This window comes from Thamnophis elegans, chromosome 1 (assembly GCF_009769535.1).
Source record: "Thamnophis elegans isolate rThaEle1 chromosome 1, rThaEle1.pri, whole genome shotgun sequence".
Lineage (NCBI taxonomy): Eukaryota > Metazoa > Chordata > Lepidosauria > Squamata > Colubridae > Thamnophis > Thamnophis elegans.
Window position 1 is genome coordinate 92,224,972 of NC_045541.1, and position 17,445 is coordinate 92,242,416.

Consider the following 17,445-nt stretch of genomic DNA (forward strand, 5'->3'; position numbering starts at 1 on the left):
TGAAACACACACACACACACGGGTATAACAAAATGACTGTAAATATATTGGACATTCTTTTTGAAAACTGTCCTACAATCAATCCTACATTCAAGATTTGTTTGAAGAACGTTTTATGTAACTTTCTCTGTGTTAGGCAACTATTTAACAAGTCTGTCTTGAGATATATAATTCATTGAGTTTCATAGTTATCTATTTTAAAACATGATTTTATTTTTTTCCTGTTTTTATTATTAATTTTAATAATAACCTAATCAACTGTTTTGTCAGTGCATATTTTCCTTTCCTTAGTTTCTTCAGAATGGTATTATAATTTAAAAGCAAAAGCAGAAGATTAGCAGTGTAAGGCAAGATGGTAAATGCAAAAAACCTGATGAATTAGGAAGCAATGTTTTTCTCTTTTTAGACAGGAAGCAATTTGTAAAGAACACAGTCTTTACAGGGTGGACTGAAATTATTCTAAAAAAATCATGTGTGCTTCTGTAATCCTTTTTTCTTAAAATAAATCAAATTACTTTTCATCCCTTTTGGCTACTTTATTTTTTATTATTGTGAACTATTTCATTTGAAAATTATAATAACAGGAAATAGTATATAGATTTTGCTAACAGAGTTAATGTTCTGATCTGTCTATATTGCAAGGGGATTCCCCCCCCCCCTTCCAGGTCAAAGTACAATAAATGGGAATTTTTTATAGCAGGAACATATTGTCCATTTTCTGTGTCAATGAAAATAATTCACCTTTTCTGAATTTTAAAATCTTGCATGAACACTAAACTCCTTTATTCAACTGATTGAAAAGAAGAATAGTTTTTCTTAATGCAATGAAATAATATTAAAGTGGATTGTACTAATACAGTGCTTTATGTCATTAGATGTATTCTTTTCTGAAAACTCACAATTACACAGAGGAACAACAAAGTCTTTAAAGAAAAACTTTTGCCTTCAAGTAGCTTCTGAAGCCAACATTTCTTCAAGTTGAGAAACTTGAAATACTGATGCAGAGATATCCTGGTAGAAAATCTGGCTCCTTGATTAACTATTAACTGCTTTCAATAGGGCTAGATGATTAAGGACATTGATTGCCATTATTAGGAGGAGGGCACTTTAATTTGTCACTTGATGGGCTCCTTTCAACAATTTATAGGTTATTGCAACACACAATTGTGAAGAGACAGTGAGAGAGATGTGGAGGAGGGGCATTGGAAGAGAATCCTTAGGTTACCTTATCAAGTGGCTAGCTAAAGAGGGCAGAGGGTCAAATAAGGGCCAAAGTGGTCACTTAAGGGTGAAATCCCAAACACCAAAGCAGTGCCAAGCCACATTGACCATCATTTGGTGATGAAGTTAAAAATATGCTAATATATTGGTGGTAATTCTTCCTTTTATGGGTTCAAGCAGTTAAGGCAAGTGGCCTGCTTAACAGCTTTTCACTTGAAAGAGATTAAACTAAATGATTTGTCAGGGCTGCTTAACTGTTTTATACCTTTGTCTAAAACCTGCAAAGACTGTACTGGTGAGGATTCCTTCGCTCCCAAAGCAACTTTTGTTTTCAGCTTCTGGATCTACTTGGTTAATAAATACATCAACCCTAATTGATGTCTGCCTAATAGTGGTCTGCTCTTTAGCAAGACTAAAATGAAATAATCTTTTGCATTATAGCTTTCTGTGTAGACTGTCTCATGGAAGGTCAGGGGGGAAAAGTTTAAATTTGGTAGAAAATTTACTTAAGAACATTAATGTAAATGATCCTATATTTAAAATGACATGGAAGAGTTAAAGGTGATTCCAGTAATGCAAAGGAAATTGTTTCTGAATAATGAGAAAGACATTTATCCCTCATGCCATGCTCAATTTTAGACAGTATTGCACATTAACATCCTAACTGGAGTAATAACATCTAGGCACTTTCCCACTTAACAACACAGCTAAGAGCAAATCATTAACATTTAATTAAATATGCTTCTGACATCTTTAGAAATATGTATGTCATACTTTGTTACTGCAGGTTGTGGCCTACTTTTTAAACATTCATGGTTAAACATTTAATACATTCCATCTTTCAAACAGTATTCCATAGTCTTACCTCAATAGCAAACAGCTTCCTTTTCAATTTAAAAGCCAGGTCCTTTGTGTTTGATACATCACAGATCAAGCTATTAAGCCGAGGAATTTGGTGTATGTGAACCAAACCTTATGGAAAGGAAAATATTAATAAAATGATGCTATCCAAATGCCTAAATTAAAGTCTTAAATAAAAAAAAATCCAGTATATTTACACACACTCGTCCTCCCCCTTTAAAACTGGAGCTTACGACCAGAAGCAATGAAGCAAGCGATACGATTATACAAAAGTAATCAAGCAGAATAAAATAAACAGAAATCCTTGTGTGAGGAAAACTAATTGCACTTTGGTACAAAGGTACAGATGTAAAGAGGGATCTTAATACTTGTCAAAACTACAGCCGGTTTGTGTGTGATTTTCTCTTGTATTTACAGTAAGCAAATATGGCTATCACCTTGCATGCTGCCCACGGCACCACTGAGTGATCTTTATTTTATTAAATGCACCAGTAAGCAGCCAGCAAAGCAAAGCTCATAGGTTACTGATAACCACTGAAACTGTAATGAAAAGTATTTTGTTTTGTACCATGATAACTATTTTTTTAAACTTGTTTAGAAACCAGAATAGTAAAACGTGCTGTTGGATAAATTTTAACCACGTTATAAATACAATGCACATTATTTTCTGCAAGCAAGACATCCGTTGAGTATGTTGGAATTTTATAACAATACTAGGCACACTGCAAGCTCTGCATTCTGTCAGTTGAATCTCAAGCTGATTTCTTTTGACAAGGACGCTGGACGGATTCTAGGAAGCTTAATATAGACTTTCAATAACTGGTCTTTTTCCACAACAATATTTTATGAGAGACAACAGTAAAGTTTGTTACATCGTATTTTTAAAGAATAAATATTGCATTTTTGCAATTCAAATAGTGTTTTATCAAATCATTCAAGATTAAAATAGACAATCTTTCCAACCAGGAAAATTATTTAAAGATACACTAAGTTTCAATATTTTAGAGAGAAATTAATAAATATGCCTTAATATAAAAAGTCAGAACACTATTGAACAAATATTACATAGTTTCAAAATAATGTGGAAAATGCAATAATCTGTATTTTTCTTAACTGTAAGAAAACTACATTTTTGCAAAACATAATGCAAAAATAATATATAGGTTTAAATATATGTGGCTTGATTTGGTATTTACTATGTCTTAAGACAAAATAAAACCAAGAAAATAGTCCATTGTTTTCACTTGAATGACCATTATAACTAGACTGGGCCTATTACTTGAAAGTAGGTCATAATTACTTCAGTAAAACTAACAGTCCCAATATGAATGTAGCCTTGTATATTTGAACACCACTAGCATTAAGCTAGGTCACTCACTGGTATTTTTTGGGTAACTGTGACTCTCATAACAAATTACATTTCAGCTTTAAAAAATGCTTACACTTTAAATTGGGAGATAATGGCGGCATAGCATAAAAAGAAAACATTTGCAAAAGATACAATTGTCTTATTTATGCATTTTAAACTTTTCTTCAATACAATAATTATTACAATATAGCAAAGGTATGTGAGAAGCACAGATATGATTAACACAATAACATAAAATATAATCTTCAGTGTCATACACTTCCAATATTCCTATTTACTAAAGATTATCTGTGTTCTCTGTTACTTCTCACCAATGAATCAATATCCATATTTTATTTTTCAAGAAATCAGGATTTTCTTGTTGTTGAACTTGCTTAGTTGTTATTAAATATACTGAACTTTACATGGATTACAATTTTTGTAATACAATTGACTAACAAATTGTATTTTAGAAAGAAATATTAAAAATATCTGTAAAAAGGGCTATATATTCTTGAAGGACTTGCTCAGTGTGTATAGGGTAGGCACACTAAGACAGAAACTGGTTCTGAAACTCTTCAGAAGTCTTTCAATTTTGTTCAGTAAAATGCTGGAGGGATAAGCATCTTATCATATTGTTCAAAATTGTACAGTGTAAATGGATAAGCTATACATGCAAAACAAGTAAAAAATCTATAGTTAAATGTTTTCTCTTTATAAGAATACTGTAGAAATACAAATATATTTTTAATTGGGTGCAGAATTATTCAAATATTTAAAATAAACTTGTTAGAAAAATGTATAGAAAAATAGAACTGTTAAGAAAGAAGACCATTTTAGAGAAAACTATAAAAATATAAAGACATAGATTTTCTTATATATTTTATAGAATATTAAATATGAAGTACCATAGATCTCTGCAAGTGAAAAATATCTTTTTAGTGGTTTATTTATTTTGTATCTTATTTAAGGGATTGTATTTCAAAAGGTTATCTTCCTCTATATGACAAAGTAGAATCCATGCTGAAGTAAATTATGGACATCTATACATCCAAATGGATGTTCTTATGCAATGCATAATTAATTACATCTCTGCTTTCTTACAATATTTACTGAGTATTCAGATTTGAATCTAAACCTTTTGATTAGACATTTCCATAAAATGAAATTAATTTCAATGCCTAAACGTCAATTACAAGGGCTAACTTTCAAAACAGATCTGAAAAACAGCAACTGTGGTATAATGATGCGATTTCCCTCAAAATTTTTAGAAGCAATAAAAAGTTATAAAAAACAGAATAATTTAAATAGGGAGAATGATTATCAGCTGCCATCTACATGACAGTAACTGATTAGTTGGGGACATTCTGCTTCTCTGAACATAGGCAGTATATAAGCACTTAACATCTGTTGCCGAGTTCAGTTTCAAATCTGAAAGAGGTGCATCTAGCAAAATGTCAGCCCAGATTAGTTGGAAGTAATTTTTATCAATAAACTTTCACTGTCTTTTAAAAAACCATCTAAAATTAGGTTCTACGTATGTTTACAAATATTTGTAAAATTAACTCAGTTTTTTAAAAAAAAATAGTCTTTCAATTATAAACTATTAAAACAATGGAGAAGCTAAATGTTTATAACAGAGATACCTTTGTAATCATGTTCATAATTCTGATATTCTGATAAACGTAACTTAAAATCAATAATTTAAAATAATCAGAAATTAAACTTCCCTTTGTACTATATCATTTATCTGCCTATCCAGTGAAATATATAACTCTTCTGCATGTCCTTTATTTATAACTTGGAAAATCAAAATATTGATTTAATAACAATTTTAGCTCACTGGTCAAATGATTGCCAAAGCTTCCCTGCATATGAATTTCTCAAAGGCTGTTTCTTGAGATGTACATCTGATTGAGCCATGCCCTGGTAATACAGCTTGACAACATGTAAGGAGTTGCCATGTTTCCTTAGCAAACTTAATGCATTGTAGTAAAAAATAGTGTAACGTTTAGTTTGCAAGATGAACTAAGATTAACTAAGAAGTGATTTTTTTTTTAAAAAAGAAATCAAATACTACTTTAGGGCAAATATTCCAATTGGAGAATAAATGCCCTTAAAACACTTTAAAAAGGCTTTCTGCGGGAGTTGGAATAGTGGTATTGCTAAGGATAGAACTCACCATGATAATCCTTGTATAATGGATTGGTTTCTCTCTCAGACCCGATAAATGATTCAAGCCCAATTACTGTATCAGACAAGTGGGTAACACGTTCCATAATTGCTTTATTCTGTAAGACATGGGAACAAAATATACAACCTAGATGATTAAAAGGCAATTAAAATTCAAAAAATGTAGACCTTTGAACTTCTGAGGAAGAAATGGCAAACTGAATATGAATCTGCTAAAAATAGAGCCAATGATTGCTGCAATGAAGAGCCAGTAAGCAGACAGGTTCTTTGTAATTTCTCGCTGGACAAGGAGAGGACTTGAGATTGCCCACAAGTGCTCCAAACCAATCACTTTTGGAGATTGTTTGTTAACTGCATTTCAGCTATGAAGAACCTTTGGATTGACAAGTTTTACAGCAATGGATGAGCTGTCTTCACCCCTTAGTGAAGTTTGTTTTAATTAATTTATTTATTAATCTAATTTATACAGCAGCCTATTCCATGAAAGGCTTTTAATGCTGTAATTGTAGTTTTCAATAAAATTATTATGAAAAAATGTAGACTTTTGTTTTTTCTGTGACAAACTGAAGCAAAATAGGCAATTAATACCTGTCATTGAAAATTTGACTGATAAACTATGTGGATAAGTTTGTTCTTCCCCATTCCAGTATAGAATATTCCCAAACAATAGTTTTTATAAATTTTTGAGGTTTATTTTAAGAACTTTTTGGGCACACTGATTTGGACTGGATACTTGATATGGGAATTTACAATATTGAAAGCAAAATGCCTTATCTATTTATCTGATTTGATTTCAACATTGCCTAATTCCAAAGCAACATTGGGCAGCTCACAATATACTAACAAAATGCAGTAAGATAATGCAAATGCGGTAAGGAAAATAAGAAACAGGTTTTGATTCCCTTAAATCCAAATATACAAATGTGTTCTGTAAGTTGCGGATGGAATCTGTGATAATGTACAACCTGTGATAATACAAGTTTCCCTGAAAATACAACATGTCCTGATAATAAGGCCATGCCACATTTTTTGGGTGGGCAAAAATGTAAGCCCTCCCCACAAAATAAGCTCCCTGGACACGTCCCCTCCGGCCAGGCAGAGAGGCACTCATCGACCTCGCGGTATTCCAAAGGCGCCAAGCCGCAGGAATGGAGTAGGGGGGAAAGGCTCGCGTTGCTTGGTGCCTTTGGGATACCGCTACTTCAGTGAGTGGTGCTGTGCCCAGCTGGAGAGGGGGGTTGCCGGGTGGTTGCTCGCTTGTGAGCGGGCTCCCGAAGAGCTGGGTATAACCTCAGGGTCGAACAGCTGTGCTGCGCTGTTGCAGCAGTTGGGCAGTCACTCGGCAAACTCCCTTTCCAGCCAGGCAGAGCGCCATTCACTGACCTAGGGGTATTGCCAAGTCACGTGAGCTTGGTGCCTTCGGAATGCCCCTATGTCAGTGAATGGAGCTCTGCATGGCTGGAGAGGGGGGTTGCGTGAGCGGCTTTTCCACTCCCCGCTCGCATGACTCCCAGGTTCACAATGCCCTTGCCTTACTCTCTCTGCAGAGCCAGGGCATCTACGCTACTGCCCGCTGCTGCATGGCTTTTTCTGCAGCTTCCAAAGCACGGAGGTAGGATGCCGAGTCTTCCAGAAGTTGCCACTCTGGGAATACGCTCTGGGAGTATGCTCTGCTGGCAGCCAGCCCACAACCATAGAGAGTACTCCCAGAGTGGCCGCTGCTGGAGACTCGGCTGCGGATCTCCAGAGTTTGGAATCCAGAGAATAGGTTATGCTTGGAGTGCCATGGTGGTGGCGGCGCCCTGGCCCTGCAGTGAGACCTGGGTCAGAGCATGGTGAGGCTGGGAGGCACATGACCTGGGGATGGAACAGGCACTTGTGCAACCTCCCTTTCCAGCCAGGCAGAGCGCCATGCACTGACCTAAGGGTATCCCGAATGCACCAAGCCGTGGAAGCTGGGGGGAGAGCAGAGCACCATGAGGCTTAGCGCCTTTGGGATATCACTGGATCGGTGAGTGGCGCTCTGCCTGCTGGAAAGGGGAGTTGCCGTGTGGCTGCTCGTGAGTGTGGTCACCTCATGGCTGGTATGTAGTGCTGCTGCGACAGCGCAACACATCCGTTTGCCCCTGAGGCTGTGCCTGGCTCTTCGGGCATCCGCTTGCAAAAGAGCAGCCACCCGTCAACCCCAAAACAATAAGCCCTCCCGATAATAAATCCCAATCAATATTTTGGGGGTGAAAATAAGAAAATCCTGTCTTATTTTCGGGGAAACACGGTAGGAAAAAAATTGTTTATTCCAATTCTCTGCCTTCTTCAATAATTAGAAGAGAAGTATAGATACCTAGCATTTCATATAATAAAACAGATCACGGAATCATATAATCGCAAAATAATAGAATATCAATCACAAAGCAGCTGACTTAGTCAAAAGATTTATTCATAATATAAGGAAATGAAAGAAGAAAATAATTTAAAATGATGAACTGTATTATAAAGAAAATTTGATAAAAATCTGGAATCTTTTAAAAACAAGAATAATTTGCCAATTTCACCCTTAAGTCTACTATCAAATGTCTTTTATTTTAGAGGCAACTACAAGCAGCCCCAGGTTAAGAATGTCTGACTTAGCGATAACATGTACTTACTTATTACTAAAAATGGAGGATGGCATTCTCCTTCCTTGACCCAACAAACCACTGAAGTCGCACAATGTTTTTATGAACTACTGAAACAGCATGTTTATAATATACAGCCTGTTTTCAGCTGTTTATGAAAACATTACATAGCTTCAGCAGCTTGTCAGCCTGAGGAAGTAGAACACCATCTGCAATTTTTAGTAACAGGTACATTTTGAATTACAAAGATGACACAACAACAGGACTCCTTTTAAAAAATGAGGAACTCAAGCTATGATGAAAGGAGAAAAATTTCAATCAAGTCCCTTATTGGAATCTGCAAAATAAAGAATACCAAACTGTTACTTGAGATCAGATTAGCTAGTAAACCAACAATATAAAATATATAAAAATCCTTATTGTCATAAAGTTGCTTAATAACAAGTTTCTATAGCCATGTAAAGCTTTCCAAAACTTGTCAATAAAGTTCTAAACAAGTAAATGTTAATATTACTCATTAATGTATTATATATTCACTCTCTTTTGTCTCTGTGCTGTTAATGAGTTTAGTAGATACTTTCCTAGTTTTTATTCCCAGGATTGTGGAGAGACAGTCACCACTCACTAGAGGTGTAAAATGTAACCCCCCCCCTTTAAAAAAAATAACAGCACAGTTGGGGTGGATATTTCTTTTTGTATTCCCCCCCCCCCCCGACTTAGATCCAACTGTAAGCTGTGGAGCCCCAGGAGCAAACTCACAAGGGTGCTGCAGGATTATTTAATAAAAGGAATCTTTAGTAAATTCATGGCAGTGTCTCGGGGCACCATGGCACAGTTTGGGGACTGCTAGGTGCACTATGAGAAAGTTTGGGAACCACTTGATATTTACATTTTAAATCTTTTTCTTAATGTAACTGCTATTTAGTATGCTCACTGAAGTGAAGATGACTGTAATGCTGGGAAAATGTAAACTCTTTGATGTAGGTCAGATCAGGAAGAAGACAATGCAAGGACTACTGGAAGTTAGCTTTATTTTTGAAGGGTATAATAACAGAACCTTGAAAGCCTGTCATAGTTTACCTCACTCCGTTCTTATGCTATGCAAAATCATGGTGAGTTTAGTCTGAGTCACTTCCTAATGCTTACTTCTGGTTGTTTAGGGTATGAGCTAAGAATAGGTGTTAGAAACCCACTACACCTAACTCTGTGGAAGTTATGATATAGTAACACTTAGGCCAGTGAGTCAATGTCCACCAGATTGCCAGGAACAAATCTGGTGCCAAGCTTGGGATTGAAATGGCATTGGTAGCACTTTTGGATAATCTCTGGTATGGGCAGGATGGGAGTCGTGCATCCATGCTCGCCCTACTTCATTTCCCTGTGGCTTCATACTATCAACCATGGTATCTTTCTGGATCAGCTCAGAGGACTATGGAGGTGGCGCAGTGTTGTGCTGATTTGGCTCCTTTCTTTGAAGTCAATTCCAGTCAGTTACAATTGATGCTATGCTCTTGGACTCTAGTATATTTAGTGCTTCGGGATCCAGTGCTCTGTTCTCTCATATTGAACATTTACATGAAACACTGGGTGAGCTCATCAGTCGCTATAGGATGAGGTATCATCAATTTGATGATGAAACCAACTATCCATCTCTTCCCCTAAAGGTTGTGAGGCCTGGCTGGGAAACATCAAGCTTCAACTGAACTCTAGCAAAATTGAGGACTTTGATTGGGGTCTGCTGGTTCTAGAACTATGGTTTGTTTGGTCCTCCTTGACTCACATTTTCTGCTTGAAGTGGCAGATGGCAGTTGTGACTAGGAGGACTTTTGCACAGATTCATGTTATGTGCTAATTGTGTACTTTTCTGGATCAGAAAACCTTGACCTCCAGATTGGAGTACTGTTGTAATGTGCTCTATATGGGACTGCCACTGAAGCTTCAGTGGGTTCAGAATGCAGTGGCAAAGTCATTATGCATGTTCCCAGAAGAGCACATATTATACCTCTGCTACACAAACTGCCTTAGCTGCCAGTCTGCCTCAGTCTGTCAATTTAAGGTGCTGGTTTTAACCTTTAAAGCCTTCATGCATAGAACTGGGTTAGCTAAGGAACTACCTCCCATTACATTAGTTCTGCCAGACAAGATATGTTGTGGGTACCATCTCTCAAAGATCATATTTTGTGGGTTCCAGAAGGTGGGTATTCTCTGCCATGGCAACTGCCAAATGGAATATTCTCCCTCCTGAAGCCAGGTTAGCTCCATCCTTATTATTATTCCAGGAGTACCTCAAGACCTGTTTATGTCCTCGGGTCTAGAGGGTCTCAGAGACCCAGAAATATTCCTAGATGGCTCTATTGTGGTTAACCTTTTACTCTGTTTGATTTGTATATTTAGAATTGATTAGAATTGTAAATTCTATACTTTTTCATTTAAAAAAAAGACTTTTATAGTTTTATGATTGGTTTTATATCTGTTATTTTTGTTTATCGTTGTACACCATACAGAGTCACTTCTTGTGAGATGGGTGGTCATATAAATGTGATAAATAAACAAACTTCACTGACTCTAAACATTAAATTTGACAAGTATTTGAATATTTCTCCCCTATAAGTCTCTCTTTTTCAGAGTTCAAATAATATGTTAACTGTCTGGGATGCCTGCATGGGATCCATCAGGGGGAATCTATTATTGCTTTCACCTCAGCAAGAGAGAGAGAGAGAGAGAGAGGGAGGGAGGGAGGGAGGGAGGAGGGAGGGAGGGGGGAGACAGACACTCTATGATCTTAAAACAGTTGGAAAAGTTAGTTAAGGATTAACCATAAATTTTATTCTATTCTACTCTACTCTATACTCCTATCCAGGTGCAGGCTGATTGTCCTTGATTCCCAGAGAAAGGAATGTTTTTATGGCTAATTTCCCACCGACTCCTTGAAATCCCCCCTTCCGTTTTCCCAGGCACTAAATGTGGCAGCTCAGAAGTTCCAAAGGAAAAGATACCTTCCAGGGCTGACAAGGAGGCAATATTTTGCTTTCTGTAGACCACATTTTAACTTTAAAAAACCCTTTTAGCTTTTTTTGAATTTTGGTTATGAAATTGCTCACCCCTTCTTTAAAATAAGAGTCAGCATTATGAAATAAGGATGAATATAATTTAATTCTTCAAACAGAACGACTGAGAAGTCATAACTTATTATATCCTGGCTCTTAAAACCGCTATAAATATTGAATCTTTTCATATATAGCTTTTGGAATTATTATTTATTATTATTAAATTTATTAAATTATATAGTATCTACTGTGATATGAATCATTCACATGTATATAAAATAAAATATATATTAATATAATATATATATATAAGGCTCTGGAGATCTGGATGAGATAAAACAAGCTTAAACTGAAACAGACAATACTGAAGGGTTTCTGTTTAGTGCCTTACAGACCTGGGGTTTTACCATTTTTGGTACTGGATGAGTTTGAACGGCCCAACATGGTGCACAAGCTGGGGTTGTTTCTGGACTCATGGCAGTTGTGGCTAGGAAAGTCTTTTTAAAAAGAAAGTTAATTATTGTAATCTTGAAGAAAATTCAAAATCAAATTAATAGAATTTCAGTTTATGAGATATCAAGAATGAAAGTGTATTTATATGGCTGCTCATCTTAATTTACTTCCCTTTTTAATTTAGATATATATTTTATTCAATAATTTTACCTCAGTAAGTGTACTGCTTCATCACTTATTTTATTCTATTTATTCATATTGTGTTTGTACATTTTATCTTGTGGTATTTTTTTTCTTCATGCTGGTCACTGACTAATAAATAAAAACTATAATGTAACCCATGCATCAGGAAACATATCAACAAGTGGAATCAAGAAAATATTTTGAGATTTTATATAACACATTAACGCGAACAATAAAATATCTGAACGGCTGAGAAAGAGGTAACTGAAGGATCTAACCCAGATCCTGATTATATTTTCTCAAGAAAGGCTGCTACAGAATAGGAGATGCTGGTAATGAGACGGTTTAACCATACTGATAACTTGAAACTTGTCAATCTGTAAATCCAGCCATTATTCAACTAAAGTTTCCAAAATATTCAAAACTCAAATTGCTAAGAAATGACAATTTATATGTAACATATATGGAATATTGGTCTCTTCCCAAAGAACTGTAAAGCAATCTACTTAATGCTAATTTGAAAAAGAGATTTTAACTCTTTTGGAGTTTTATGAAATGGAGTTTTATGAAAGGATAAATGAAATTTACTCTTATTTCAAACTGAAATTATAAATTATGAAGGGAAACATTATAATTATAACTCTCCTACCATAGAATAATCAATGTATAAATGTAATTCCTATTTTAATAATATTTTATGTTAGCATTTTCTAAGGGCTATTGACAAAGTCTCTCATCAGGTTCTGAGTAAACTTATAAGCATGAGATGAGGTTTGAAAAATGGAAAAAAGAATCAAGAAAAGAAAAGATGAACATGGGAGAATGTTTAAGAAATCCTAATGAAAAAGAATGTTTTAAAAACTTTTTTTTACTATTCTGCTTGAACAGCTTCCTAAATAATTTAAAATAATCAGTGATAAACAGTGGAGACACCAACGAAGTGGAGAAGGCCTGAGAGAGAAAAAAAGGAGAAAAAAATTTAAATATATAAATCGGGGGGGGGGGGGAGATGTAAATTATATATGAATTGTTTTTATTTGATTATTGTATGTCACCCAGAATCACTTCCTGTAAGAAACTTGAAATGGATTATTAAACAAAAGAAACAAACAAGCTAGAGATAAACTTGAACAGAGTGGTTCTAGTTCTGCATTGCCATCATATGGCATTGGAAGGCCAATCAAAAGGGAATGCAAGCCTCAAAGTGAGGTTTGTTAATTTATTTTAAAACTTAAAACTTTGGAAGAAAAAAATATTCCCTTTGAAGCAAAACAGGTACCAACAATATTAAATTTACAGCAGCAGAAACATGTAAATTATAAGTTGTTAAGAAATTGTACCATATTTTTGAAAACTATATTGCATTTTGAGTAGTACGAATGGAGGATATGATAGAAATAATGTTTCATCTATTAAGATTTTAATTTAAGATTTTAAAGGTAATTATTTATTAGGCATAATGACTGAAATATAGCTGGATATTTGCTATTTCAAATATAATATATTCATTAAGTAAATACATGATATTGGGATAGACTAAGCATGTACTTGCCAGCATATACAACCACCAGGAAACTAATTATCCAATAGATACCCCATCTCATTTCTGTAATAAGAGAAAGCTTAAAATATTTAATTTTACAATCAGTTTAACCCCTTATTGAGTATGAAACTATAATTTATCATCAGGAACTGGTTAACAAAACACAGACCAGATGAAAAACGCTAAAATAGGTTGGAAATCAATCACAATTTAACTAAAGACATGACTACTCCCTCTGCTGGCAAGGCCTCATGAGTTTAAATATTTAAGTAGTGACTAGTTTTCTTTAATTATTTATAAAGCAATCAATAAATAATGCAAACTGTTCATTTTTCAATCTGTTGCTGGGTATTTTCACATTTCTGAACTTATTTCAGTGGAAGAATTTTTAAGAATGAAAAACAATGAAACATTCTTTTATACCTTCTTATATTTTAAACCGCACAAAATGATGCATGCAGTAATTTGTATAACTAATATTCAAAATTATATATAAAGTTAAAAGCCAAAAGACCACAATAGCACATGCAACTCAATTAAAGCATATTCTCTAAAAATTCATCCGAGTCACAAAGAAAACAGTATATACAAGCCTGGGGGAAGGGAACACAAATTTCAAACAGATGCTAACAGAAAGATGAATATAAAAGAATATAACTAAACATTATTTGTCTTATGATGCAGGCTGATATGTCCAAATAAAATTATTTAATAAATATCTATTTTAGGATTCTGAACTCTGGCTAAGTCTCTAAAACAGAAGGAATCAGGTTTTTCACCCACTGTTTTCATCTGAATCCTGGCTGAAAACAGCTATTCCAGTTTCCAGCTTTCCAGAAGACTCCATCCCAGGACTGTGCTTGCCATTTGGTTTTAATCTCTGAGGACTTTCTTATAGGGGCTCCACTGTGCTGAACTGGCACTTGCTTGAAGAAACGAGTTATTATTAAACTTGTAGGTCAATTGTGGCACTAACAACTCCTTGGAACCTTTCAGCCAGAGTGTACAATTTGATGGTCTAATTAAATATTAATTCTAAGTGTTACATTTTGTGGCTAAGAGCTTCTATTTTCCATCATCAGTCTGGAACAGAATGAGGTTACAAGCTAATTTACCTCTCCCCCACCTTTCAAGCTTAACTATATAGGACACAAAAACACTATTAAACATCAAGCATTCTCTCATATTGAATTTCTCATGTAATTAACAGAACTGATCTAAAAAGAGATAAACAATTAGGTAGTTAGAAAAAAAGCAAACAAAAGATTATGTAAAGTTGTAACTTTACATGTATTTAATTCAAGATTTATCTAATTCAATTTAAAAAACATACCACTTTCTGGTGGCTTTCAAAAGTGTATCAATTCATGTTAATTACAAATCCTTGAAAATCCAAAAGTTTTAAAATCTTTTCAACAATCAAATTTACAGATAGTTAAATCCCAATTAAGTTCTTTTAAAGATTCACACTCTTACTTTCTTTTTATTGTCCAAATCATTTCAAAACATGTTTCCTTCTGCCTAACTAATATTAATTTCCATGCCTGAGTTACCTTAGCTTAGCAGCCAAAATATTCCATATGCCCAAACAGATGAAAATTAACCATACTGTGACAAAACATCTAACAATATAATTAACATTACAATTATCAACCTTGTTATGCCTTGCACAAACATAACAAATATTCTTACAATTCACTTATACCTTATTTCAAGTTGCATATTTATAATGAATGTAAGAATCATGCAAGTTGGAACATGCACAATGACTAATCTATTCAAATCTTTTCCCCTAAAAATGATACTGCATGTTCTAAGGCAGCTTCCCAATCATTATACTTAAAGGAGGACTTTAATTCCTGATTATGTTGTAGGTTAGGAATTTAGATAAATTTCTTAATATTTCATCCAATTGTACTATAATTTTGTATAATTAAGTTATTATCTTTTGCAGCTAGAAAAAATAATTACTTTTTATGAATTTTTTTCAAGAATTTAAAAACTATCAAATATATCACTCTTTTTTTCTTAAGTCACAGCTCACAATTTGCCATTCCTTAGGTTGGTTCTTCTGAGAATTTTTAAAACCATTCCCTTTCAATTTCGTTTTAACATTCCTTCTAAAATTGGGAGATTTAAGCTAATTGTACTCTAGAAACATTTTTCTAGTGCAGAATAGAAAGGACTACTGTCACCACTTAGGCCACTGCTAAATAAAGCTCTATTACTTTTTTCAATATTACCACCACACCTCAAATTGTTCCTATATGCATTTCTATATGAACTTGTGTGCATGTATTTATTCTACACTAATGTGAGGGGGTGAAAAAGCAAAAATAAGATTCCCTAATTAATGCATTTCCCTTCATTTCCCCCATGAGAATGCTTTCCAAGAGTTAGTGGATATGAGGAACAGTAAGGGACGAAGCAGAAAAAATTGCCACAAGAAAAAGCAATCACTCAAGCTCAAGAGCAAGGCCTCCCATGTCTCATTTCAACCCTTTGCCAAGGCTTTTTCCAACCTCAGGAGAAACATAGAGAGCTATATTGGAGGCATGAGTGGGAAAAGAGTAGTAAATGCTGCTCTATTCATAAAATTATGCTCATAATTAAAATAGTAAGGAGAAATAGAACAATGGATGAGCTTAGGAGGAGCTGTAGCATTATTTGATCTCTTCCAGCTTTCTATAGAGTGAATCTACTCTCATAGGAAGTATGGGTTTGCATCTCAATGATTATCAGAACATACATTTCCTACATCTAGTTTTCCACCAATTTCCACATCCATTATTCAGAAAAAAACCTAATATCAGAATACATCATTCTAGTTTAATGCAGCATTTATTTCAGATGCATGCATGCAAATATACCATATAATTCTGAACTGTTTAATTAAAAAGATTAGTAAAAATATATAAGTAAGATTCATCAGGGAGTCTAATATTAATTAAGAGACATTTTTATTTGCTTGTCCTTGGCATAATGATATAAATATATGAAGGAAGATCATTACTATAAAATGACAAACAAGCTGACTGACACCATCATTTTTCCATAATTTTCTATAATTTAATATAAAATGATGAAAGGCTCATTCTTACTAATATTTGAAGATAAGTATATAGTGGATATAGAAAGTATACACACCCATGTTAAAATGCCAAGATTTGAGATATTTAAAAAATCAGACCAAGAGAAATCACTTCAGAATTGTTTACACCTTTAATATAACAAATAAATTATACAATTCAATTGAAAAACAACCTGAAATCTTTTAAAGGAAAATAACAATAAAAAGCTAGAATAATGTGGCTGCATAAATGTTCACACACTTTTTTATAAGTAGAGATGTGGCTACATTCAGGATTAACTAAGCACATTCAAACTGATGGTAAATAGTAGTCAGTACATAACTGCCATCAATTAAAGTGACTCTGATCAAGCCCATATAAAGTTTAGCTGTTCTAGTAGGATTTTTCTAACATTTACTCAGTTGTTTCTTACAGCAAAAGCCCTGGTCTACAAAGAGTATACAAAGCATCAAAATGATCTTATTGTTGGAAGGTATCAGTCAGGGGAAGGATACAAATTTTTTTCCCAAGGCATTGGATATATCGTCAAACTAATGAAGACAGTCATTAACAAGTGGAGAAAATATGGTACAATGACATTAGCAAGAATAGGATACCCCTTTAAAAAACAAGAAAACTGGTATGAGGGCTGCCAATAGCAATAGCAATAGCAGTTAGACTTATATACTGCTTCATAGGGCTTTCAGCGGTTTACAGAGTCAGCATATTGCCCCCAACAGTCCGGGTCCTCATTTTACCCACCTCGGAAGGATGGAAGGCTGAGTCAACCCTGAGCCGGTGAGATTTGAACAGCCGAACTGCTGAACTGCAGTCAGCTGAAGTAGCCTGCAGTGCTGCATTTAACCACTGCGCCACCTTGGCCTGCAGCAACATTAAAGGGGTGGCAAGA

General features: G+C 34.6%; 1 protein-coding gene across 2 annotated transcripts in view; it reads right to left on the bottom strand.

Annotated features, from left to right (window-relative positions):
• The window catches only part of ELP4 (elongator acetyltransferase complex subunit 4), a 139,265-nt gene that overhangs the window by 51,909 nt on the left and 69,911 nt on the right, over nt 1-17,445 (bottom strand). For both annotated transcript variants that reach the window (XM_032224210.1, XM_032224218.1), the window contains exons 8-9: nt 5,613-5,721; nt 2,087-2,193 (exon numbers count right to left, since the gene is read on the bottom strand). In XM_032224210.1, coding sequence (XP_032080101.1) covers nt 2,087-2,193; nt 5,613-5,721 — 216 coding nt within the window. The remainder of the gene's footprint in view (nt 1-2,086; nt 2,194-5,612; nt 5,722-17,445) is intronic.